The following is a 26763-nucleotide window of genomic DNA, read 5'->3' on the forward strand; positions in this document are numbered from 1 at the left end:
TGCTCTGATGTCTCCTTATCACTTTTATTAACTGTAGCTCCAAGGGAGGGAATTTAACCTTTACACTACCTTCCTGAAGAGATTACTGTTAGGGCTCATTCAGATGGGCGTATGTTGCTTTCCGCATCTGATCCGCAATTTTGCGGATTAGATGCAGACGCATTCACTTATATGGGGCCCTTTTCTTCCGTTCCACGGCTCCGCAACACAAATAAAACATGTCCTTTACTTGTCAGTGAAAATCAGGACGTGCCCTATTGAAGTGTATGGGTCCGCAAAAATGCAATCTTTTTTTTTTTTAGGGCATGCTGAAAAAAACGGATCTGCATTTTTGCAGAAAGCATATGGCAGTCTGAATGAGCAGTTACAATTACTGTACATAGGTAGTGTGAAGGTTAAATCTCTTGACATAGTTACAATAAACAAAAGTAGATAAGTAGACACCAAGGTGAAATAACAGAATCATTAGCAATCTCTGTGCCAGCCCCCTCCATCCTGATGCCCTAGGCAAGTGCTCTTATGTGCCTTCTTGTAAATATATACTATTGAGCTGTGTCTGTGTGTCTCGGAAAAGTGTTCACCTTGTACACAATTCACTGATGTGTTTTCTAATGACACACCATCACCACAGCAGTGTCTGGTCCCTCATTCCTACACTTTAGCTATGTGTGTTTTCCAACTCCTGCGCCCATAACGTCCAATGAACATAACTGTACTCCCATTGAGGTAAGACATTGCTAAAAAGGACTAACCATTATGTCCAAATGTAGAAAGGGATTAAAAAGCCTTGTAGTAAATTATTGAGATAGTATAGATTTCTGGGTTCAGGTGTGACATAAAAATGAAGATACATTTTTTGCTAAAGCTGCCACTTCCCCTTCATGCCCTTGGAACGCCTTCTTTCAGAAAAGTGGCAAGGGTGGCATAAAAATGCCTTGTGACTTTTTTCAAAAGTCGCATTTAAAAAGTCACAAACACTTTCAAACTTTTTAATGTGACTTTTCTGGCACAAACTAAATGATAAATGTCCCCATATGGGATCTGCCACATTCTACCTGATCATAAAGTGAAAACTAAGAAAAGAGCCACATCTCAGTTTATTAAAAAGTTATGAATCAAACTGTTATGGGCTAAGCTTCAGCAACTAATGTCATTATAACAAATTACAGAGATCCTCAATTATCCCAAGGGAAGGGTCTCATTTGTCAAAAACTGGGAAGTTACATCCACATCTTTCTGAAGGCTACATGCCTGTCTGTGGCAGAGGTTACGGCAAGAGCCTCTATCACATATTCTGGCAAAAATACAGGATGAAATACCGCTTCATGCAAAATATCTGTACTCATGCAGGAACTCAATGGACCTATTACAGTGAATGGGATTCAGTGGGTCGCTGGTGTCCAGCATATACTGGATCTGGAGATTCCAGTATGTTGCTCCTATGCTGGAAAACTTAGGCGCAAGAGTGCATCTAGCCTTAAATAAATTGTTGAAGATGTAAAAGTTACACAATATTTAGGGTTATTGAGGCACTGGGAATACACATTAAAGGGTTTTTCCAAGTTTCTGATATTGATGGCCTATCCTCAAGATAGACGCAGGCCCCACACCCATTACTTCTGCTGATCAGCTGTTTAAAAAGAGGCTTTGGTGCTCCAGTAAGTGCCACTGCCTCTTCCTAGGCCAGTGACCTTATATTCAAGGGACTCTGTCAGCTGGATTTTGCCTATAGAGCTGTGGACATGCGCTGCTAGATTGCCACTCTGACTTTGTGACGTCGTGGAGCAAAGAAGAGATTCGGAGGATGCAGGCGGTGCTGGGCTCCTTCACAGTGGGCGTAGCTGAGCTCCAGAAACGTTAGTAACAGCCTCTTGGGCACCTTACTTGCCTCATTTACATATATATATAATTGTTTTTTTGACACAATAATAGCAGAGAGCTATGGGGAATGGATATTGCGGATGTGCTAGCAGCGCATGTCCACAGCTCTATAGGCAAAATCCAGGTGACAGAATCCCTTTCATTAGTCACATGGTGTAGGAACAGCTTAGTCCCATTTAGGTGAATTACCAATACCAAGCACAAGTGCCAACAGCGGGAATGCTGAGCCTCAGAGATCTGATTCTGATGACCTATCCAGAAGATCATCAATATTTTAATCTCGGAAATCCCCTTTAAAGATCTATTAATCAGCAACCAGCAAAAAGTGTCATTTCAGAATTCTCTCAAGCTTATAAACTCAAAGAGGGTCATTAAAATGCTTTCTCCTCTCTGACAAGAGCTATGACATCATTCATGATGTCAAAAAGAAAATGTTGGCAGGTTGGTTTATACAGTGTTTTGATAATCCAAGACTTTTGACCTTTGGAGATGTCCAATCCCTGTGTCATAGTATTTAATGCATTTCCACTTGAAGCATTTTTCACCAATTCCTTAACTCTACAGACATTTCTGTTGTGGTCAAGGGCTGCGAGTTGTGTCCGTGCTACCATAGAGTCCAGGAAGAAATGTAACGTCTTTGGACGATATTTAAGGCAAGTGGTATGGTAGATCTCTAACTCTCCAGTGTGACAGAGGAAGGAGAGACGTTTTAAGTCCTTTAATAGACTGGTATTTTCAACTATTTTTTTGAGTTGTTCGTGGGCGGCCGAATCTTTTTCCAACCAGTTTGCACTGTTCACCACTTCTTCTGGGAGAGGTGGATGATGACATGCTTTACAGTCACTATCACCACTCCACTCATGAACAATGGTGACATGCTGAAGAACCGATTTCCATTTTTCAATTAATACATCAGGGTTTTTACAACAAGTGCAAGAACTCCACCAAATATGGTTCCTGATTGCCTCCACCCATTCATATAAGATTTCACAGTCTTTGTGTTTGGCTGCCATTAAAACTTCATTACCAATTGATTTGGATAGATGCCATAGATCTAACTGATGAATGATACCAGGATAATTGTTCTTCAGAAGTTCCTGAATAGCAACACTTCTGTCAGTAACAATCATTTCCACTTCAGCATTCATAGTTTGGAGCTCACCCATAGACTTCTGAAATCCTATTTTTTCAAGCCCCTCCAATGTCACTTGTGGAATAACCGGCTGTACTGAAAATGAACAAATTTTCTTGCTGGCCACATCCATCATGGAGTATATAGAGTACCTGGCAGAAAATCCAGGATTGTCCAATTGCTGATCTCCTGCCAAGCAAAGTGGTCTTTCCTGGATACTTTGTATGACTGCTTTTTGTTCCTCCTTCCAGTGATGATTAATGGTAGGAAACAGGTACATAGACTGAGTTTTATAATAGGTACTTTTGTCTATTGATTTTAAATTCAGCAATTTAAACATATGTTGGGATTTTAGAAAACTTGAACCGCTAAATAGCACTGCGGCAGATAACAGAACATTTCCCATTGGTTGATATCCATGTCTTGGCTGGCTTTCCCATAGTAAACTTGTATGACCAGATCTGCAACGAACTTCTATAGACAAATAGGATCCAATGGTTTCTTTTCTGTATTGTGTAAGTGGTGACATACACTTTGTTTCTGATCTACACGGGATCATCATTATCAGCTTTTTCAGACAGGATTCAAAAACAATATACTTTTCTTCTTCAACATGATTCTCCACTGGTGAATCCAAGTCCTGGAACACAGGTTTTATGTCGTCTTCATCTTCTGCATCACTTGGAAGTAAGAATGATTCATCTTCATCCTCACTCATTTCATTGATATAGAACGAGGAGTCATTTAGGTCTTCTAGTCCATCAGTCTGTATGGCAGATGTTTCCCAAGAAGTTGGATTTCTCAAACCTGGAGCAAATGGATCACTTGGAATGGGTGAAGTCCTTTCAATTTTGGGATTCTGTGGTACAAAATTAGTGATATTTGGTATGGAGCAAGAAATTGGGAATTGATCCTCTTCTGTTTTTATATTGGGTTCTAGCTTCATTGTATTAATGTCAAAATGTGGTAATGTACAGGTACTGTTAAAAGCTCCTGAGGATAGAATTGCTTGTCCTGCAGAAGAATCATTTTCTTCTTTGATATGAATTTCTGAAGTAGGACGTTGATGTACATCTATTTCACACTCTGAAGAGATTTCCACTTTAACAACATCTAAATCAACAGTTTTCAAAACTTCAGATATATCATCGCCACAGTCACTTGACCTGGAAGGACTGCAGTCACTAACTCCCATGTATTCTGGGTTGGCAAGAGATTCAGTTGAGTTTGTGCCACTGTCATTAAGTGGCCCTCTTGGAGGTATTAATTTGCACATAATTTTACGATGTTTTATATATATTTTAGTTTGTGTGTGTACATTTCTTTTCAAACGCATTGGGTCAGTGGCAACGGAGCAACTTTTTTTATTTATGAAGTAATCCGTGTTGACACCTATGTCAACCATTAAAGGCTTCTGAATCTGATAAGATGGCTGAACCAATGGGGTGCTGCTTGATATAAAATAAAGATTACCTGTATTAGAGGTTTGGCTCATACAATGGCTAGGTAATACACTTGGCACAGAAGAGGATGCAGCACTGTGCTCCAAGAAAACAATATTTTCCTCCAGCTTTCTTTTCTTTGATGGTGGCTGACCACCAGGAATTACAGATTGTGAAGTAGATGTTTTAAGTGGAATATGGACAACAGATAGAGAGTTTTTTTTTTGTAGCAAACCAGATGTTGTTGGTGGCTTCTGTGTCACAGAGGACACTGTTCCAGAAACTGGAAGAACTGTCATGGAGCACGGCTGTGTTGCACTAACAACAGACAAAGGAATACTGATCGGTGGAGCCGTCTGAGTTTTGTTGGAAGAGTCAGACCTCGATGCACAATTTTTTCCAGTTGATGTTGAAGATAAGGATATTACTGGACAAGCAGTTGTGGTGGAAGACAGAGTTTTGGTGCTTGAGCATGTAGCTTCTGGCCTGAGCTGGGTATTCAAAGGCAAGTTGGAATTTGAGAGAACAGAAGAGGACGGTTTTTCCAGAATCGTGAAGGGGGCTGAAGTACTTTGCTGTAACTTAGCAGTGGGTAGCGGTACCAGTTCACCGCCATGGGATGATACTGTAAATTTTGCAATAGCAGATGGAGCACACGATGATAAGGACACTGGTACTTCCATGGATGCGGCAGAAGGTCTTGATATAGATGGCTGCTGACTTACACCAGACAAGGCAGAATGCATTTTCGTGTCCTCACGTGTAGTGGTTGCAGATGGTTGAACAGTTAGTGATGATGAGCTGTTTGAATTAGACTGTTCACTAGTTCTGCATGGTTGATGAAATAAAGGAATTAAAGTCACTTGCCTGATGGTGGTTTCTGAGGATGGTTTAGAAGGAACTGGAACCGGAATCCAACGTGTGCGTATTTTACCAGAGCTGAATGTTTTCTGGATAACACCAGGTGTTTTTGTAATAAAAATAGTAGGAACAGCATCCTTCCTTAAAAGTTTCCGATCACGGTCATAGTAGTAACTGTCATTTGAGAAATGCAATGAACACATTCTGTATGTGTCATATACTTTTCCTAGATATACTTTTTCAACCATTTTGTCAAGGTCGGTACCATATTGTCCAGTCTGATACAGCCAAAGTTTGATTTTTTCAGGTTCTTTTGGAAAACCATGAAGCATTACAGCACGATCACCTTTCTTCCATTTGTAAATACAACCACGCACAACACAGCTTGGCATAATGACCCTACATAAAAAAAATTAAACAAATAAATTACTTATAAACATTTGCAGTGCATTATATGTTTATTTGCTTAAAGGGGTTTTCAGGGGTTTCATTATATATATTTTTTTAAATCATTTTGCTCCAATGCTGCTGTTCTGCCTCTGCTCTGGTTCCAGCTACCGTCCACTTCCAGGAAATGTCTTGCACTGCCTGCTCAGGCAATCACTGGATGTAGCGGTGACATGACTCCAATCCACTAAACATGCGGTCCAATCCATTTTCTACAAGTTGAGCCTGAGGCTAGGAAGTGGAGTACTGGCCAACAGCAGCTGCAAAATCATGTATATCTTATTACATCTAAATATTTAGCATTTAGGCCCCTTTCACACGGCAGAGTATTCCGCACGGGTGCAATGCACGGGTGCTATTCGTAAAAATAATCTGTAGAATTCTCGATTACTAAAATAATCGTTTGCTGCAGCACTAGTATCACCGTGACTGAAAACGCCCGTACTATTAAAATATAACAATTATTTTCCAATACAGCGAATGGCATAATGGAAAAAAGGGTGCAAGCACGACCACCGCTGGGGAAGTGGAGAGCTTATGGCACTGGGGGAGTGGAGAGCTGATGGCACTGGGGGAGTGGAGAGCTGATGGCACTGGGGGAGTGGAGAGCTTATGGCACTGGGGGAGTGGAGAGCTGATGGCACTCGGGGAGTGGAGAGCTGATGGCACTGGGGGAGTGGAGAGCTGATGGCACTGGGGGAGTGGAGAGCTGATGGCACTGGGGGAGTGGAGAGCTGATGGCACTGGGGGAGTGGAGAGCTGATGGCAATGGGGGAGTGGAGAGCTGAAGGCACTGGGGGAGTGGAGAGCTGAAGGCACTGGGGGAGTGGAGAGCTGAAGGCACTGGGGGAGTGGAGAGCTGAAGGCACTGGGGGAGTGGAGAGCTGATGGCACTGGGGGAGTGGAGAGTTGATGGCACTGGGGGAGTGGAGAGCTGATGGCACTAGGGGAGTGGAGAGCTAATGGCACTGGGGGAGTGGAGAGCTGATGGCACTGGGGGAGTGGAGAGCTGATGGCACTGGGGGAGTGGAGAGCTGATGGCACTGGGGGAGTGGAGAGCTGATGGCACTGGGGTGGGAGAGAGCTGATGGCACTGGGGTGGGAGAGAGCTGATGGCCCTGGGGGAGTGGAGCTGAAGGCACTGGGTTGGAGGGGAGCTGAAGGCACTGGAGGTACGGAGCTGATGGCACAGGGGGGGAAGCGGATGGCTCTGGAGGATAGTAGAGCTGATGGCACTGGGGGGAACTAAGCTGATGGCATTGGGTGGAACTGAAGCACTTGGGCTGATCACACAGGGGGGAACAAAGGGTGTTGGGGACTGATGGCAGGGGGTCTGATGAGTTTTTATGAAGGAAAACAGTCAATTAAATAATTTTTTCTTATTAGAGTACTCGATTATTCGTAAAAATAATCGGTAGAATTCTCGATTACTAAAATAATCGTTTGCTGCAGCACTAGTATCACCGTGACCGAAAACGCCCGTACTATTAAAATATAAAAATAATTTTCCAATACAGCGAATGGCATAATGGAAAAAAGGGTGCAAGCACGACCACCGCTGCTGGATTTCAGTGTGGTCGTAAACATGGATACGAGCAGTGTATAATGTGATGGAAAAATTAATCCAGCCAGCCAAGGAAGCAATATGGATAATAACAATACATTAGTAAGATGTCTTGTATTAGGCTACTTTCACACTTGCGGCAGAGAGATCCGGCAAGCAGTTCCGTCGCCGGAACTGCCTGCCGGATCAGGCAAAATGTATGCTAACTGATGGCATTAGTAAGACTGATCAGGATCCTGACCAGTCTTAAAAATGCCTGATCAGTCGAAAAAATGCATTGAAATGCCGGATCCATCTTTCCGGTGTCATCCGGCAAAAACCTTTTTTTCAGTCTGCGCATGCGCATACCGGAAGGACGGATCCGGCACTAATACATTCCTATAGGAAAAAATGCCTGATCCGGCATTCAGGCAAGTCTTCAGTTTTTTTTAGCCGGAGATAAAACCGTAGCATGCTACGGTTTTCTCTTTTGCCTGATCAGTCAAAACGACTGAACTGAAGACATCCTGATGCAAACTGAACGGATTACTCTCCATTCAGAATGCATGGGGATATGCCTGATCAGTTCTTTTCCGGTATAGAGCCCCTGTGACGGAACTCTATGCCGGAAAAGAACAACGCAAGTGTGAAAGTAGCCTTAACCTTGTCTACATAAAAATGCTATTTGCTGAAGTGAGACAACCCCTTTAACGTTAGGTGGAATTGTGAATAGAGTACAAATCTAGAGATACATGATCCACTCCACTCTATAACATGGTCCTTCCGTCAATGTTATGTCCTTTGCGTTTCTCTTGTGTTTTCCAGTCCAGAAGGTTTCAGAGCGCATTACCACCTTACTTTTTTAAATGGGTAGTCTGAATTCCTTCCAAAGTCATGGCACATGTGCACTTTACTGAGAACCAATAGCTAAGACTAGAGGGAAGGATTCCAGTACTGCCTACTGACCACCCATGCAAAACAGTAAGGTGGTGACATGCTCTGAAACTCTCCTGATCAAAATACAGAAAAGGAAGGCAGGGGACGTGATGGCAGTAGAAGGACCATATTTTGGAGTGGTGGGGGTCATGGGACTAGAAGAAACGTCAAAGCAGTGAGCAATACAATTACAACTAAGTAAATTGCTGAGAAAGATGAGGCTTTATTAATTCTTCTAGCCAATAAAAAAAACTCTTGAACCAAAACATGCAGTCCATGACTGAGGCCAACCTGGGTCCAAAGGATAAACAAGGATCCCAGACTTGGCACAATGACAAGGATTTTGCTGGTTTCATCCAACTTAGGCTACATGCACACAACCGTTGTTTTGGTCCGCATGCGAGCCGCATTTTTTGCAGCTCAGATGCGGACCCATTCACTTCAATGGGGCTGCAAAAGATGCGAACAGCGCGCTGTGTGCTGTCCGCATCTGTTGCTCCATTCTGTGGGCGGCATCAGCAGGCCAAGCCTGTTCTGGGCAGGGGCAGCAGGTCAAGCCCAGGGGCAGGAGGCCTAGGAAAGCTCAGAGGCAGCAGACTGTTTAATGGTAGAAATGCACAATGTGGTCATGGAATGCTCTAAATTTTGGTGGCAAGAAGAGGTTAAAGGGAATCTGCAGCCTGTTTTATGCTGCCCTAACTTAAAGGCAGCATAAACTAGCAACACATACCCTTGGCAAAAGCCTGGGTCATTCCTTTACAGGTCTCTTCTCAAGACTAAATGATTTTAATTCTCTCAGTCTTTTTCCTCACAATATTTACAGACAATGGTTGTGGAACCACTGTGCCAAACAACGGATTTGGCTTAAGGATAAACCTAAGGGTATTATTCGGGTGGTTCCCTGGTTTTCACCCTTTAACGACTATACTGGGCCTTTGGTCTTCACAGCAGTTAACTCTCTAGGCCGCTACCTCTTGGAATAGTCTCTGTGTGGTTGGCTGCTGACCCACAGGGGTAAAAGACACCAGTGCATGGCACAGAGGGATCAGGCAAACTAGTAGTCAATAACAGGCCAAGGTCAGGGCGGGCAGAGTTTGTGTGAATCCATAAAACAGTCCAGAGCAGGTGGTACGGATCAGGAAGGTGAACAGGCAAGAGTCAGCTCAGGTGACAAGAGATTCAGAATCCAGGAATCGGTACACAGGCAAACTGTTTATCGCCCCTTTGCAGGACCTAAGCAAGGTAGAGGAACCTATTGCTCAGGCACAATTTCACAAGGAAAGGTGCCTTAAGTAAGCACAGAAGTACAGCTATTGGCTAGTGCAGATTGTGAACATGTACACTTGCCCTTTAACCTTTTCAGCCCCAGAGTTTCTGCATTTCTGTTTTTAAATCCCTACCTTCCCGGATCTATACCTTTTTTATTTTTACGTTCACAAGTTCTATTTTCTAAAGTCACCATTTAATATTGCATACAATGTAATGAAAAGCTAGAAAAGATCCAAATGGGGTGTAATTGGAAAAAAGAAAAACATAAATTCTGCCACAGCTTTATGGGTTTTATTTTTACAGCATTCCCTGTGCGGAAAAAGTGACCCGTTACCTTAATTCTCCGGATCATTACAATTACAACGATACCCCATTTATATACTTTTCATTGTGTTTTAATTCTGAAAAAAATAAACAGGAACAAAAAAAACTTTTTTTTCTTTCCATTGACATATTCTGAATCCCATAACTTTTTTGATAGTTACATCTATGGCGCTGTGTCGGGGGCTCATTTTTTGCAGCGCAATCTGACGTTTTTATTGATACCATTGTAGATTGTGTATGACTGAACACTTTTGATTACATTTTTTGGGGGAGATGAAGTGACAAAAAAATGGTGAATCGGCTATTTCGATTTTTTTCCGTCATGATGATCACAGTACGGAATAAATACATTTACATTTTAATAGTTTGGGCATTTTTTGTTGTTTATTCTTATTTTAATTATGGGGAAAGTGGGTGATTTGCATTTTTATTTAATTTATTATTTTAAAAAAAACTTTTTTTACGTCACCCTAGGTGACTATAAGAAGTAATTATTAGATTGCTTCTCCCACACATATTGGCTTTGCAATTCATTGACAAATTTGCTATGTTCCCATGAAGCCCTGTCACCTGCAGGGCTTCATAGGAACTATTACTGCAATAGCATCCCCCAAGCACAAAGTAGCAGGTCGCAGCACAGGGTAGCTGTTCAGGACCAGATAGTGCAATGCTCCTGGGTTTTCCACTCTCAAATGACGTGGTCACATTTCACCACGGCATCTGAGGGGTTAAATGTCTGAGACTGGCATTAACGCTGATCGCAGACATTAGCCCTGGGTGTCTGCTATTTAAAACAGTAGAAACCCCGTAGCTATGGCGCACGCGAGGAGGCACCATCTTTAAAGACCCAATTTCCGCCGTACATATACCGTGGCGGTTGGGAAGGGGTTAATGGTACCTACACACAGGTGCGGACTGTCTAACAGAAATTCTGCACAAAGAGACGAGGTGCACGCCTTCTATGAGGCACAGGAGGAGGCCTTGCAGCATGGGACAAAGGAGTCTGGCAGCCTTCCTTGCTGCAGGATAGCAGAGGAGGACCATTGGCGCTAGGCTACCGGGCAGATGCTAGGTGAGGTATGCGGCGCCTGTGCCCACCCCAATCCTCCATGCCCCTTATCAGTTTAGCTGATCTTCTTTGCATTGTTTTTGAACATCAGGACACTATTTCAATGAACTGTTGCCCAAAACTAAACTGCATATTCTAGATGACTCTGCACTGATGTTTCATAGAAGTGGTAATATGTCCCAGTCCTGCACATCTAGGTCTGTTTTAAAGGGGTTGTGCAGGCAGTATTTACTGATGACGTATACTTGTAGTGTCCCACTAGGTAAATGTGGGCACTACACAAGGGTCAATTGGGCCACGTTGTTCTCCACCTCCTGTGGAACAGTGGCATTGTATTTTACACCACATATTAATGTGTATTGCTATGCTTTTATGTGTATTTCCCTGTGGTATCTGTGTATCAGGCCTGTTAGGGTGTAATTCCTCCTCCAAGCCAGTTGTCACGGCGGTATAGGATCTCAGATACACAGATAAACCAACAAACAATTACAATGCGAGCAGCTGGGAAAGGGTCACCTCCTACGGTAGCAAATCCCTGACCTCTCTCCCTACACTGCTAAGCCCACATTCAGACCTTAATAGTTGGAATAATGTGTCCTCGTGCCTGGGCTGCAAATACCCTAGAATCCCTGAGATGGTAAAAGGGGAAATAGGGGCAGCCTGCTCCCACAGAACCTGGAGGAGACAGATGACATACAAACAATTTAGACAGCAAGCAACAAACACAGAAACCAAACTTATCTTATCTGAGCTGGAAAAGACAATCCTTCCTTCCTTCCTTGACTCCAAGGCCAGACTGATTTCTATAACCCGCCCAGAACCCTGAGATTGAGTGATATTTAAACCAATAACCCCACCCAGTGCACCTGAAGGAAGGCGGAACCAGCACGACTCCAAAACAAAACAAAAAACTAAACACGTGCTGCTATTCTGGCCGATCTCCGCACATAGTCAGAGCAGGGCATGACAGTACCCCCCCTTCTATGGGTGACCTCCGGACACCCCGGACCAACCTTATCCGGATGGGATCTATGAAAAGCCCTCAACAGTCGGCTGGCACTGACATCCAGCGCTGGAACCCACATCCTCTCCTCAGGGCCGTATCCCCTCCAGTGTACCAGATACTGAAGGGAACCCCGAAGAACTCTAGGGGTCGAGAACCCTGGAGATCTCGAACTCCAAATTTCCATCGACCAAAATAGGAAAAGGCGGCAATGGTGATGGTTCCACCGGTTTCACGTATTTTTTCAGTAAAGACCTGTGGAACACATCATGGATCCTCCAAGTCTGTGGAAGATCCAGCCGAAACGCCACTGGATTGATCACCGCAGATATTTTGTACGGACCAATAAATCTTGGACCCAGTTTCCAAGATGGCACTCTTAATTTAATATTTTTAGTGGACAACCACACCAGATCACCCACACACAGGTCCGGACCAGTCACACGTCTCCTGTCAGCCATACGCTTATACCTCTCACCCATCTTCTCCAAATTCCCTTGGATCCTCCGCCAGATAGAAGACAAGGCGGAAGAAAATCTCTCCTCCTCTGGCATCCCTGAGGAACCAGCCCCAGAAAAGGTACCAAACTGAGGATCAAAACCGTATGTGCCAAAAAATGGCGACTTACCTGTGGACTCCTGCCTACGGTTATTCAAAGCAAACTCTGCTAGGGACAAGAATGAGGACCAGTCCTCCTGATTCTCAGCCACAAAGCACCTCAAGTAGGTCTCCAGGTTTTGATTAGTACGCTCTGTCTGTCCATTCGACTGCGGATGAAAAGCCGAAGAGAACGAAAGTTGAATGCCAAGTCGAGAGCAGAAAGCCCTCCAAAACCTGGAGACAAACTGCGTGCCCCTATCAGAGACCACATCCGAAGGAATACCATGCAATCTCACAATATTATCAACAAAAATCTGCGCAAGAGTCTTGGCGTTAGGCAGACTAGTTAATGATATAAAGTGAGCCATTTTACTGAAACGATAAACTACCACCAGAATTACTGTTCTCCCGGAGGAACTCGGCGGATCCGTAATAAAATCCATAGACATGTGCGTCCAAGGACGAGACGGAATAGACAATGGAAGAAGTGAACCAGCCGGTCGAGTATGAGCAACCTTTGACCGAGCACAGGTTTCACAAGCTGCCACGTAATTCTCAATTGTCTTACGTAACCCTGGCCACCAGAACCTCCGGGACACCAGGTCACAGGTGGACTTACCACCAGGATGTCCAGCAAGGACAGTATCGTGATGTTCCTTGAATACCTTGTATCTCAGACCTTCAGGAACAAACAACCTCCCTGGGGGACAAGAACCAGGAGCCCCCTCCTGGGCTCCCAATACCTCCATCTCCAATTCGGGGTACACAGCGGAGACCACCACCCCATCAGCCAAAATCGGAGCAGGATCCTCTGAATCACCTCCCCCAGGAAAGCTGCGAGACAAGGCATCCGCCTTGACGTTCTTAATCCCTGGGCGAAAGGTAACTACAAAATCGAACCTGGAAAAAAAAAGTGACCATCTGGCCTGTCTAGGGTTCAGACGCTTGGCAGATTGCAGGTAAGCCAAATTCTTATGATCTGTATATACTGTAATGGGGTGAGACGCCCCCTCTAACCAGTGACGCCATTCCTCAAAGGCCAACTTGATAGCCAGCAACTCTCTATCCCCAACATCATAATTCCTCTCGGCGACCGAGAGCTTCTTGGAGAAAAAAAGCACACGGGACCCACTTGCCAGGAGATGAACCCTGCGACAGCACTGCTCCAACCCCCACCTCCGATGCATCAACCTCAACCACGAATGGCTGAGACACATCAGGCTGCACCAGAATGGGAGCAGACTAAAAACACTCCTTAATAGCCGAAAAGGCCTGCAATGCCTCTTCTGACCAGACAGAGACGTTGGCTCCCTTCTTAGTCATATCAGTGAGAGGTCTTACAATGGTAGAATAGTTCGAAAAAAAAATTCTATAATAATTCGTAAACCCCAAAAACCGCATCAAAGCTTTCTGATTCTCTGGTCGGTCCCATTTCAGAACCGCCCGGACCTTTTCGGGGTCCATACGAAAACCAGAGTCAGAAAGCATATATCCCAAAAACGGAAGCTCCTGCACCGAAAACACACATTTCTCCAATTTGGCATACAATTTATTCTCCCAAAGGATCGTCAAAACCTGTCTCACATGATCCTGATGGGTCTTCAGATCAGGAGAGTAAACTAAAATATCATCCAAGTAAACCACCACGAACCTCCCCACAAAATGATGGAAGATGTCATTGACGAATCGCTGAAATACTGCTGGCGCGTTCGTCAACCCAAAAAGCATCACCAGATTCTCAAAATGACCCTCGTGTGTATTGAAGGCCGTTTTCCATTCATCCCCCTCCTTGATTCTGATCAGATTGTAGGCCCCTCTCAAATCCAGCTTGGAGAACACCTTGGCACCAACAATCTGATCAAAAAGGTCAGAGATCAAAGGCAGGGGATATGAATCCCGGACCGTAATACGGTTCAATTCCCGGAAATCCAAACAAGGTCTCAGTGATCCATCTTTTTTTTTTTTACAAAGAACAAACCCACTGCCACCGGAGACTTAGATGGCCTAATATGACCTTTTGCCAATCTCTCGGCGGCATACTTTCGCATGACCTCTCTTTCGGGTTGAGAAAGATTGTAAAGCCGAGACTTCGGCAACTTAGCCCCTGGGATGAAATTAACTGGGCAATCATAGTCACGATGAGGGGGCAATTCCTGAGCCCCACCCTCCGAAAAGACATCAGCAAAATCTGAGAGATACTGAGGTAAAGTCGTAGTGGATACACCAGAAATAGAAGTGCCAAGACAAGTATCCGAACAAAACTCACTCCAACCAATGATTTGTCTCGCTTGCCAATCTATAATGGGTTATGTTTAATCAACCATGGTAACCCCAAAACTATAGGAGCCGGCAAATCCTTCATGACAAAACAAGACATAATCTCAACATGTGAATCACCCACCCTTAAAGGGGTTATCCAAGTTATATTTATTGATGACCTATCCTCAGGATAGGTCATCAATATCAGATCGGCGGGGGTCCGACACCCGGCACCCCCTCCGATCAGCTGTTTGAAGAGAAGGCATGTGGTGTCAGCGCTGCCTCCTCTTCACTGTTTACCTTCTAGCCGTTGCATCTGCAGTGGTGAGCAGGTGTAATTACACCCAAGTCTTCCTATTGAAATGAATGGGACGGCTTGGGTGTAATTACACCTGCTCACCACTGCAGATGCAACGGCTAGAAGGTAAACAGTGAAGAGGAGGCAGCGCTGACACCACATGCCTTCTCTTCAAACAGCTGATCGGAGGGGGTGCCGGGTGTCGGACCCCCACTGATCTGATATTGATGACCTATCCTGAGGATAGGTCATCAATAAATATAACTTGGATAACCCCTTTAAGTGAATACCATGAGCAATATGAGTGAGACTCCTTTGAGAAAGAGGGGAGGAATCAATTGCAAAAACCGGAATCTCTCTTTCTAAAGTACAAGTACTAAGACCCAGATTTTGAAGAAAAAGAAAGACAATAAGGTTTACTCCAGCAACAACATTCAAAAGACACCTCAACAAAAAATTATTTTGAGTCTAGCGCCACCAAAGCTGGAAGGAGAAAACGGGTATTACAGGGAGCTTGCATTCCAGCCTGCTCCACCACACCATTCACGCTACCAAGAGTCAGGAAAGTTTTTTTTTTCTTTTTCTCTTCCACCTTGTCATGGTCTTACCTTCTTGCTGTTCTCCTTCGTTTGACATGTGCTGGCGGACATCTTGGTTTCTGGGTTTCTTGTAGCCTTCCACCCTGCGGCTCCTCCTTCCCACTGGGAGGAGCTGGATGCCTAGCTCATATATATAGGAGGTATGTGGCTTCAGTTCCTTGCTTGGTCCTCCTGTGTTCACATGCTTCTAAGACTGCTGCTGCTTCTGGTTCCTGATCCTGGCTTCGTCTGACTACCCTGCTGGTTCCTGATCCTGGCTTCGCCTGACTACCCTGCTGGTTCCTGTTCCTGGCTTCGTCTGACTACCCTTCTGGTTCCTGATCTCTGGCCTCTCAAAGACTCTGCTTCGGTTTCACCATTCGTTTGGACTTTTGCTTTACAGCTTTATTTTCAATAAAGCCTTCTTATTTTCACTTATCTCTTGTTGTACGTCTGGTTCATGGTTCCGTGACATTAGGACCAAGCCATGAGTTCTGACGGTACAGGGCCATCCTCGCTACCCATGCTGGTTGCCAGACTTGATCAGCAGGATCACCTGTTGGGTTGGTTCGCTGTGGCGTTGCAAACCCTGCTTGAACGCACGGCTCATTTCGCTCCCGTTGCCGATGGGTCGGTTGTCGCTCCTACTGCCGCTCCGGTTGTTGCGCCAGAGTCTACCCCGACACCTGTTGTTGCGCCTGCGGTGTTTCGGGGTATGACCGGTTCTGCCCCTCTTCCACAGCGCTTTGGGGGAGAGCCAACTCAGTGCCGAGGTTTCCTTAACCAGGTGGGCATTTATTTCGAGTTGCTGCCACATGCCTTTCCTACTGAGAGATCAAAGGTGGGCTTCTTGATCTCGCTGCTCTCGGACAAGGCCTTGGCCTGGGCCAGCCCTTTATGGGAGAACAACAATCTGGTGGTTGCCGAGTTTTCCGGTTTTGTTGCTTCTCTTCGGAAGGTATTCGATGTGCCGGCTCATGCTGCCTCTGCCGCGAAGCTCCTTATGTCCATCAGACAGGGTTCACGATCCGTAGCTGAATACGCCATTGAGTTTCGTACCCTGGCAGCAGAGGTGGGCTGGAATAATGAGGCTCTGGTTGCTGCTTTCTCTCATGGTCTCTCGGATGCCTTGAAGGATGAGGTTGCAGCTAAGGACCTACCAGTGGAGCTCGAGTCTCTTATTTCTTTCCTGATTTTGATTGACACCAGACTCAGGGAGAGACCTTCCTTTAAGGAGAGCCTGCGGAGGTTTTCTAACAGATTGGCGCCTACGTTTGCTGTCCCACCCGTGCCTCCCTCTCCTCCCACGCCTCCTGGGGATGACTTGTCTGGGGGTGAACCCATGCAGCTGGGGTTTGCTCGCCTGTCCGAGGGGGAGAGGGTACTCCGGAGACGCGAGGGCCGATGCATGTACTGTGGTCTCGGTGGGCATTTTCGGTTGGCATGTCCGAACCGTCCGGGAAACGCTCGTACCTGAGATCCTGTCGGGGGCAGATCTTGGGTGGAGTCTCCTCGTCCCCGGTTTCCAGTGTTGACAAACCACTGATCACTGTTGTCCTCTCCTGGGTCGGGGGCTCGGTGACGACCCAGGCGTTGGTGGACTCTGGTGCTGGTGGTTTGTTCATTGATAGTGTGTTCGCTGCCGCCAATTCCATTCCTCTGCAGGCTCGAGGTTCCCCACTGGCTCTTGAGGCGATAGACGGCAGACCCCTTCTGTCGTCACACGTGACTCATGAGACCCTTCCAGTGGGGATAGCCATTGGTGCCGTTCACAGAGAGTCGGTCTGCCTCCAGGTTATTTCGTCTCCACACTACTCGGTGGTCTTGGGGTACCCCTGGCTCCAGAAGCATAATCCGACTTTCGATTGGAGATCGGCCGAGATCCTCTCGTGGTCACCGCAGTGTGGGGCTAGTTGCATCCATGGGTCTGTCAAGTTGCTGTGTACTTCCTCGGACTCTCTGTTGCCTCCTGAATACGAGGAGTACCGGGATGTATTCGATAAGGTGCGCGCGGTTGCCCTACCTCCGCACCGCCCATACGATTGTGCCATAGAGTTACAACCTGGTGCCGTTCCTCCTCGTGGCAAAGTCTATCCACTGTCGGTAGCGGAGAATGAGGCCATGGAGGAGTACGTGAGGGAGGCGCTTTCACGCGGACACATTCGCAAATCCTCGTCCCCGGCAGGGGCTGGATTTTTCTTTGTGAAAAAGAAGGGCGGTGAGTTGAGGCCTTGCATCGATTACAGGGGTCTCAATCGCATCACGATCAAGAACGCTTACCCGATACCCTTGATTTCCGAGCTGTTCGATCGCCTTAAAGGGGCCACGGTCTTTACTAAACTCGACCTGAGGGCGGCATATAACCTGGTAAGGATCAAGGCGGGCGATGAGTGGAAGACCGCGTTTAACACCAGGACCGGTCATTATGAATCCTTGGTTATGCCCTTTGGGTTGTGCAATGCACCCGCAGTCTTTCAGGAATTCATCAACAATGTTTTCCGTGACCTGTTGCAGCAGTGTGTGGTGGTCTATTTGGATGACATCTTGGTATATTCTGAATCCATGGAGGCCCACATTCTGGATGTCAGACGAGTGTTGCAACGGTTACGAGAGAACAAGCTGTTCGGTAAGCTTGAGAAATGCGAATTTCACAGATCCCAGGCAACCTTCTTAGGTTACATCATTTCCGCTGAGGGGTTCTCCATGGATCCTGAGAAGGTTTCGGCTGTCTTACAGTGGCCCCAGCCCAGTGGTCTTCGTTCCCTGCAACGCTTTTTGGGCTTCGCCAATTATTATCGGAAGTTCATCAGGGACTTTTCCATGCTGGCCAAGCCTCTCACGGATCTGACCAGGAGGGGCAGTAATTCCCAGGTCTGGCCGCTCGAGGCCATCCGAGCTTTTGAGGCCCTAAAGTCCGCTTTTGTGTCGGCTCCGATTCTGTCGCATCCCAACCCTGGGTTGCCCTTTGTCCTCGAGGTGGACGCGTCTGAGACGGGAGTAGGCGCCCTTCTGTCTCAGCGTAGAACACCAGAGGGTCCTCTGCTTCCTTGTGGGTTTTACTCCCGGAAACTGTCTTCCGCGGAGTGCAACTATCAGATTGGTGACAGGGAGTTATTGGCCATCGTGCAGGCCCTTAAAGAATGGAGGCACTTGCTCGAGGGTTCGGTGGTTCCGGTTCTCATCCTGACGGACCATAAGAATCTGACCTACCTTTCTGAGGCCAAGAGATTGACACCACGTCAGGCCAGATGGGCTCTGTTCTTGTCACGTTTTAATTACGTGGTCTCCTACCTACCCGGTTCCAAGAACATCAGGGCGGATGCCCTATCACGGCAGTACTCCGAGCTGTCCAGGGAGGAGTCGATTCCGACTTCGGTCATACCTCCGAATCAGATCCTGGCCGCCATTCGCACCAGCCTGACCTCTCCCCTGGGTGAGCAGATTTTGGCGGCTCAATCTGGTGCTCCCTCTGGGAGACCCAACGGCAGATGTTTTGTGCCTGAGGAGTTGCGCACTCGGTTGTTGCGAACCTACCATAACTCCAAGACCGCGGGGCATCCTGGAAAGAATCAGCTGTCCTGGGCTGTTTCACGTCTGTTCTGGTGGCCTTCCCTACGTTCCGACATCGCCGCATATGTAGCGGCATGCTCCGTTTGTGCCCAGAGTAAGTCCCCTCGGCACCTTCCGTTGGGCCTTCTGCAACCCATAGCCACCGGGGAGCGCCCATGGTCACACCTGGGGATGGATTTCATTGTGGACCTCCCTGCATCCCGAGGCCATACGGTCATTCTCATGATTGTGGATCGGTTTTCCAAAATGTGCCACTGTGTTCCTCTCAAGAAGTTACCCTCTGCACAAGAGTTGGCCACGATTATTGCCAGGGAGGTCTTCCGGTTGCACGGTTTGCCCAAGGAGATTGTGTCGGATCGGGGGAGTCAGTTTGTGTCCAGGTTCTGGCGTGCCTTTTGCTCCCAGTTGGGGATTCATCTCTCCTTCTCCTCGGCCTACCACCCTCAGTCCAATGGGGCCGCAGAACGATCTAATCAGGCCTTGGAGCAATTCCTTCGTTGCTATGTCTCCGATCACCAAGACAATTGGGTTGACCTTCTGCCTTGGGCTGAGTTTGCCAGGAACACGGCGGTGAACTCTTCCTCTGGGACGTCTCCCTTCATGGCCAATTATGGGTTCCAACCTGCCGTGTTACCGGAGGTATTCTCTCCCCAGGATATTCCGGCTGTGGAGGATCACCTTTCCGTCCTACGTGCTTCTTGGGTACAGATCCAGAAGTCCCTTGAGGCCTCTGCGCAGCGCCAGAGACTCCAGGCTGATCGCAGACGAGCGCCTGCTCCTTCCTACCAGGTCGGAGACCGTGTATGGTTGTCCACCCGCAACCTCAACCTTCGAGTGCCCACTCCCAAGCTGGCGCCTCGCTTTGTTGGTCCCTTCCGAGTGCTTCGCAGGGTAAACCCGGTAGCCTATGCCCTTGCGCTTCCTCCTGGCATGCGGATCTCTAACGTGTTTCATGTCTCCCTGTTGAAGCCACTGGTGTGTAATCGTTTCACTTCCTCGGTTCCTCGGCCTCGTCCGGTCCGAGTGGGCAATCATGAGGAGTATGAGGTGAGCAATATCCTGGACTCACGCCTGGTCCGCGGTCGGGTGCAGTTTTTGGTCCATTGGCGTGGTTATGGTCCAGAGGAGCGTTCCTGGGTTTCCTCTGCAGATGTCCATGCTCCTGCCTTGCTCCGAGCCTTCCACGCACGCTTCACTCAGAAACCGTTTTTTGCTCCGCGGAGGAGGGGCCCTTGAGGGGGAGGTACTGTCATGGTCTTACCTTCTTGCTGTTCTCCTTCGTTTGACATGTGCTGGCGGACATCTTGGTTTCTGGGTTTCTTGTAGCCTTCCACCCTGCGGCTCCTCCTTCCCACTGGGAGGAGCTGGATGCCTAGCTCATATATATAGGAGGTATGTGGCTTCAGTTCCTTGCTTGGTCCTCCTGTGTTCACATGCTTCTAAGACTGCTGCTGCTTCTGGTTCCTGATCCTGGCTTCGTCTGACTACCCTGCTGGTTCCTGATCCTGGCTTCGCCTGACTACCCTGCTGGTTCCTGATCCTGGCTTCGTCTGACTACCCTTCTGGTTCCTGATCTCTAGCCTCTCAAAGACTCTGCTTCGGTTTCACCATTCGTTTGGACTTTTGCTTTACAGCTTTATTTTCAATAAAGCCTTCTTATTTTCACTTATCTCTTGTTGTACGTCTGGTTCATGGTTCCGTGACACACCTGCGGTTTAACAAAAGGACAAGCAAAAATAAAATGACCACTTTTCCCACAGTAGTAACATAGTTTGTGCAATCTCCTAAAGTCTCTACCACCAGAACGGAAAGAAACCTGACCCAGCTGCATGGGTTCCTCCCTTACCCCAGAGCCACCTACAACATCACCCTGGGAAGCAGTAGAGACGAAACCAATCACAGAAGGGATCCCTTGCGCGGAGGGAGCCTTACACCTCTCTCTAAGGCGTCTATCCAACCGCATTGCCAAAGACATAGCATTCTCCAAAGAATCCAGGTACTCATGAAAAGCAAGGGCATCCTTCAATCCTTCAGACAACCCCTGACAAAACTGACTACGGAAACGCGGGATCATTCCATCCTGACTCGGTAGCCCATCTCCTAAACTCAATACAATAAGCCTCTGCAGTATGTTCACCCTGAAATAAATTATGCAATCTCGATTCCGCCATCGAGACCCGATCTGGATCATCGTAAATTAAATCCAGGGCCCGAGAATCAGGCGGCAGAGAAAAGGCCCAGGATTGCGCGTCCCCTTTAAGCAGAGAAATGATTATACCTATCCTCTGACTTTCATTTCCTGACGACCATGGACGCAGCCGAAAATACAATTTACATGACTCTCTAAAACGGATAAAGTTATCCGTACCCCCTGCAAATCTATCAGGGAGAGCGACTCTCGGCTCCCCACAAATTTGATCTGCACCCGATGCCAGGGCGCTCTGACACCGTATGACCGAACCACGTAGCTCCGCAACCTCTAGGGATAGCCCCTGCATGCGGTCAACTAACACTTCAATTGACGCAATCACAAAACCGTTGAGCAATGACAGTCAAAGTATGGCGGGCGGGTTATAATGTCACGGCGGTATAGGATCTCAGATACACAGATAAACCAACAAACAATTACAATGTGAGCAGCTGGAAAAGGGTCACCTCCTAGCGAATCCCTGACCTCTCTCCCTACACTGCTAAGCCCACATTCAGACCTTAATGGTAGGAATAATGTGTCCTCGTGCCTGGGCTGCAAATACCCTAGAATCCCTGAGATGGTAAAAGGGGAAATAGGGGCAGCCTGCTCCCACAGAACCTGGAGGAGACAGATGACATACAAACAATTTAGACAGCAAGCAACAAACACAGAAACCAAACTTATCTTATCTGAGCTGGAAAAGACAATCCTTCCTTCCTTCCTTGACTCCAAGGCCAGACTGATTTCTATAACCCGCCCAGAACCCTGAGATTGAGTGATATTTAAACCAATGACCCCACCCAGTGCACCTGAAGGAAGGCGGAACCAGCACGACTCCAAAACAAAAAACTAAACACGTGCTGCTATTCTGGCCGACCTCCGCACATAGTCAGAGCAGGGCATGACACCAGTAGAGGGAGCTAGGGAACCCCTAATATATATATAGTCAGGTCCTGTTCAGGGAAAGGTGTGTAGAGTCAGAAGTGAGAGTGTACTTTAGCTAGGCAGCAACTGAAGTGAGCTTCTGACATGCAGCTAGACAGCCCAGGCTTCTAGTTGTCCCCAGGGGAAGAGTTACCTCCTGAGAAACCTGCAGTTCCTACAAAGTACAGTACAGAGCAGAGCAGAGCAGAAGTGTTTCCAGCCAGACAAGAGAGCTGAAGGGCAGAAGGATCTATCTAATGCAAGGAGATATATACGAGAGGAAGTTTCTTTACCAAGGATAAAGCCATCAATAGGGCATACGGGCCTTGGGATCAAGACAGACAGGAGTTCTGAGGAATAGTGCACAGGATTTCTGAGGAAAAGGTGCAGCCTGATCTGTGAGTGTATTTAACCCTCTGAGTATCTTGCAAGAACATTGTTACCTGCCATCATTTGTGTAAGCCTGCTTAAGTCTGCTTCTGTCATATGGAACTGAACCTAAAAGAACTGTAAATAGTTAAATGTTCCAGTAAAGGAAGTTTTGGTTCACCACAACATAGTGTTCCTCAATTATTCCTATCATCAATCGGTGTGCCACCGTTACAGGCACTGGCGTCACGAACTTAAAGGGATCTTGTCACCGGCACATTAAAACGTGAAACACCCAGGGCACCTCACCTACCACCGGCCTGGTCCCTATATACAGAGAGTGCCCCAGAGGACTACTGTGCAAGCCTCTCCATCACTGCTGTACGCCTGCCCAGGCTCTTTCTATAAACTGTGAGTAACCAAGAGCAACCCTCGTTTGCCCAAGTAATCGTGACCTCACAATCGCAATACCCTGCAGGGCTGCGTACTGCATACTCAGGATGAGTCATTTCCTCTTCATTACCCTGCCGGTCATCTCTGAAGCGCAGTGTAATTACAAGTACTGAATGCGTTCACTTGTTACAGTACACCTCCGCTACAGTGGAGACAACGCGTAGTGCAATGAAGACGAAGCAGCTCTCGGCATGGATCGCCACCATCTCCTCAAACAATTGTTCGTTGCCGGGTGTCGGACCCCTGAAGATCTCATATTGATATACTGCAGGCACAACCCCTTTAACACACAATAGCATTCTACTGGCTTAGGGTACTTTCACACTTGCGGCAGAGGATTCCGGCAGGCAGTTCCGTCGCGGACGCAAACTGATGCCATTTGTCAGACGGATCAGGATACTGATCCATATGAAAAATGCATTGAAATGCCAGATCCGTCTCTCCAGAGTCATCCGGAATGCCGGATCAGTTTTGCCGGAACACTCAGGGCCGGATCCAGCATTAATGCATTTCAATGGGAAAAAATGCCGGATCTGGCATTCCGGCAAGTGTTCCGGAATTTTGGACGGAGATAAAGCCGTAGAATGCTGCGGTATTATCTCCGTCCTGAAAAGGCGAAAAGACTGAACTGAAGACATCCTGAACGGATTGCTCTCCATTCAGAATGCAATAGGATAAAACTGATCAGTTATTTTCCGGTATAGAGCCCCTAGGACGGAACTCAATGCGGGAAAAGAATAACTCTAGTGTGAAAGTACCCTTAGCTAACTACTAAAAGTCCACCCAGATCCTTCTCAAGTGTGACTTTCCCAGTTTTACTCCCCACCCCCACAGGACTGAGAAACAACTTAGTACATATCTACTTTTCAGGTGAAGACCCAAGCTGAACACCAACAGCTAGGCCAGAGTGTGGCACGGCTGGGATGGAAACCCTCAGCCTAAGGGCCTGTTCATATCCAGTTATATCGGGGGAGTATTAGTGGGGGGGACTATTGCCCCATATCTATCTCCGACACAGGTCACTGAACATCGACCATAGACACCACTGGTACAAATTGCGCATACTGTCGGTTGTTTTTCTGCGAGATGTCTCCGCATAAGGGCTCATGCACGCGAACTTGTGCCGGCCGGGCCTATGCTGCAGACGCAAACTGCGGTCCGCAATTCATGGGCATCGACCCCGACCTTAGGGCCGTCGTATGCGGATGCATGACCTATTCACTTAAATGGGGTCCGCTGTCTGCACAAACGGTTGGTGCCCGTAAGTTTGCAACGGCAGTGTGCATGAGACCTAAAGTGTAGAAGTGTAGTCAACTCCGCTTTTCTATACAGTAAAGGTATATCAGCCTGGTGGAGGCCAAAAGGTCAATGAAAAATACACCTAATTCCCCCAAAACACCCTCACCCAGCTCTGTCAACGAGAAAATAAAAGTAATTTAGGATTTGGCCAGCAAAAAACAAGTCCTAATATGTCTAGGTCAACAGAAAAAGCTATGGCTTTTGAAATTTTTGGGTGGGACCTGAACCTATCTTCAGAAAAGGCCCCTGAAACAGAAGGGAGGTGTGGCGTGCCATCCATTCCTTTCTATGGGTGTAAATTTGCCAGGTGAGTGCACTCGGCTAGTTTCGGAAGTCCCATAGAGACTAATGGAGAGTGGGGGTCCTACATCTGGCCCCCTGTTCCCCTCAGGCCCCCCTGATATGAATACAGTGGCAGGCGCACTGCCGCCCCATTCATATCTACAGGATCTGCAGAGACAGAGGAGCACAGCAAGGTTATTTCCTGATCTCTCTATAGGGATGAATGGAGCGGCAGCGCGCCTGCCTAACCTGCCACTCTGTTCTGATAGCCCATAATGACAGCCTGGACATGCTGGGAGTTGTAATCCTCTCTTCTTATTCTTCCTCTCTGAATTGTCCTCTGATATCTCACAATAACAACCTAGACATACTAGGAGTTTTAGTCCTCTCCTGTTATACTCCCTTCCTGAAATATCCTCTGACACCTCATAATAACAGCCTGGACATTCTGGGAGTTGTAGTCCTCTCCTGTTATACTCCCTCCCTGAAATAGCCTCTGACATCTCATAATAACAGCCTGTACGTGCTGGGAGTTGTAGTCCTCTCCTGTTATACTCCCTCCCTGAAATATCCTCTGATATTCCATAATACCTGCCTTTACATGCTGGGAGTTGTATTCCTGTCCTTATATACCCCCCACCCTAAAATGTCAGGGCACCCTAGTTAACCAGAAAGGCACCCTGTAATAGTGTGAGTTATATCACAACCAGACTTTTTCAGAACTCCATTTATCCTCTTAAATATATGTTCTAAGAAAACTGGCGCAAAGCTCACACAAACTGCATAAAATACTTCTCTTTATCTATATTGCGCCATTTACCCGTCGCTATTCACTTCCTGTGATGTCCCGTTCTTGCACGGAGCTCTTCTCTTCCGGCTGCACAGGGAGGGGCGTGGCACCCGTGACGTCACTCGGTCTGAGCTCTTGTTCGGCGCTTCAGCTTCTCTGTACTGCGCCTGCGTGGAGTACACGCCGCTTGGAAGGAAGCGTGCTGTGCGGGTCCGACTCCTGCCCTGCAGGAGAACCCAGGGCGGCCAAATGGGGAAAAAGACCAGAAAGTGCAGAAGAGTCGCATGTAAACAGACTGGGTGTCAAGGGACGGCGGGGAAGAGCCTGGGAGACGTGTCCTTAAAAAAAGGGAAAAGACGCAGGAAAACCGCTTGACATACTGAACACACTAACTTTCTGTTAGTCGGGGTCCCCGTTCTTTACTCCTGCTGAGCCTCACTGGCCCTGCACTTCCCACAAGCCCCTAGCACCTCTACTCTGCCCCCTGTAGGAGTGTTCTGTTATTACATCCCTGGAAGGTTAACCCTGCTGATTCCCCTGCCCTGGGAGATGCCCCCGGGGCACAGACATACAGGGGCACATTACTAAGGGACTTGCGACTATTTTAGGAGTAAGTCCCCTTTTTATTTTCTTTCTTTTTTAGTTGTACAGCCCGGTGTCTAGCAGTTGGATGGGGTGGGGCCTGGGGGGGGCCAAATTTACTGACATTTATAGCTGGAAAGAGGTGTAAATGTTAGCAAAAAACTACACCAGGCGGAAGGATCGCCACAGATGCGCCTAATTTATCACAAGGTGCACGCCTCGTCATAGATTAAATCTTACCGGCAGCGCAGACAGCTTAAAAATATGCCCCCCAGTGAACATGCGGGGGTGGGGTTCTGCAGTGGATACGGACACCTCGATCACCATGCTGTAGACTCTTTGGATCATCTGGCCACCAGATATGATGGAGGTGTCTACGGTTGTATTACGTGTGGGTTTTACCGCGGTATAGCCGTCAGATTTCACCTTCTCCATTGCAAAGGGTGAAATCCGCTGTATAAATTGCCATGCTACGGATTTAAAATCTGCAATGCCGCACCTTTTCCACTGTGTTTTCTGTATGACTTCAGAAGTCCCCAACCACTTTGCTGGTACTGTACAATGCTGCAGATTGCCCACACGGAAATCCGCAGTTAATCAGGCCTTAGGGGGAGAACCATTTACATAAACATCAAGTATTCTGAATCTACAAAAAAGAAAA

The 26763-nt window shown here is 47.2% G+C and overlaps 1 protein-coding gene across 1 annotated transcript; it reads right to left on the reverse strand.

Moving 5' to 3' along the window:
- Positions 1-1899: 1899 nt before the first annotated feature.
- Positions 1900-26537, reverse strand: LOC120980037. The gene is made up of 4 exons (XM_040408904.1): positions 26343-26537; positions 25551-25744; positions 5202-5715; positions 1900-4997 (listed from the first exon to the last, which is right to left on the reverse strand). The coding sequence occupies exons 1-4, from the start codon at positions 26535-26537 to the stop codon at positions 2253-2255; spliced, it is 3648 nt and encodes a 1215-aa protein (XP_040264838.1). The 3' UTR covers positions 1900-2252.
- Between the last annotated feature and the right edge of the window lie 226 nt (positions 26538-26763).

This window comes from Bufo bufo, chromosome 10, assembly GCF_905171765.1.
Source record: "Bufo bufo chromosome 10, aBufBuf1.1, whole genome shotgun sequence".
NCBI lineage: Eukaryota > Metazoa > Chordata > Amphibia > Anura > Bufonidae > Bufo > Bufo bufo.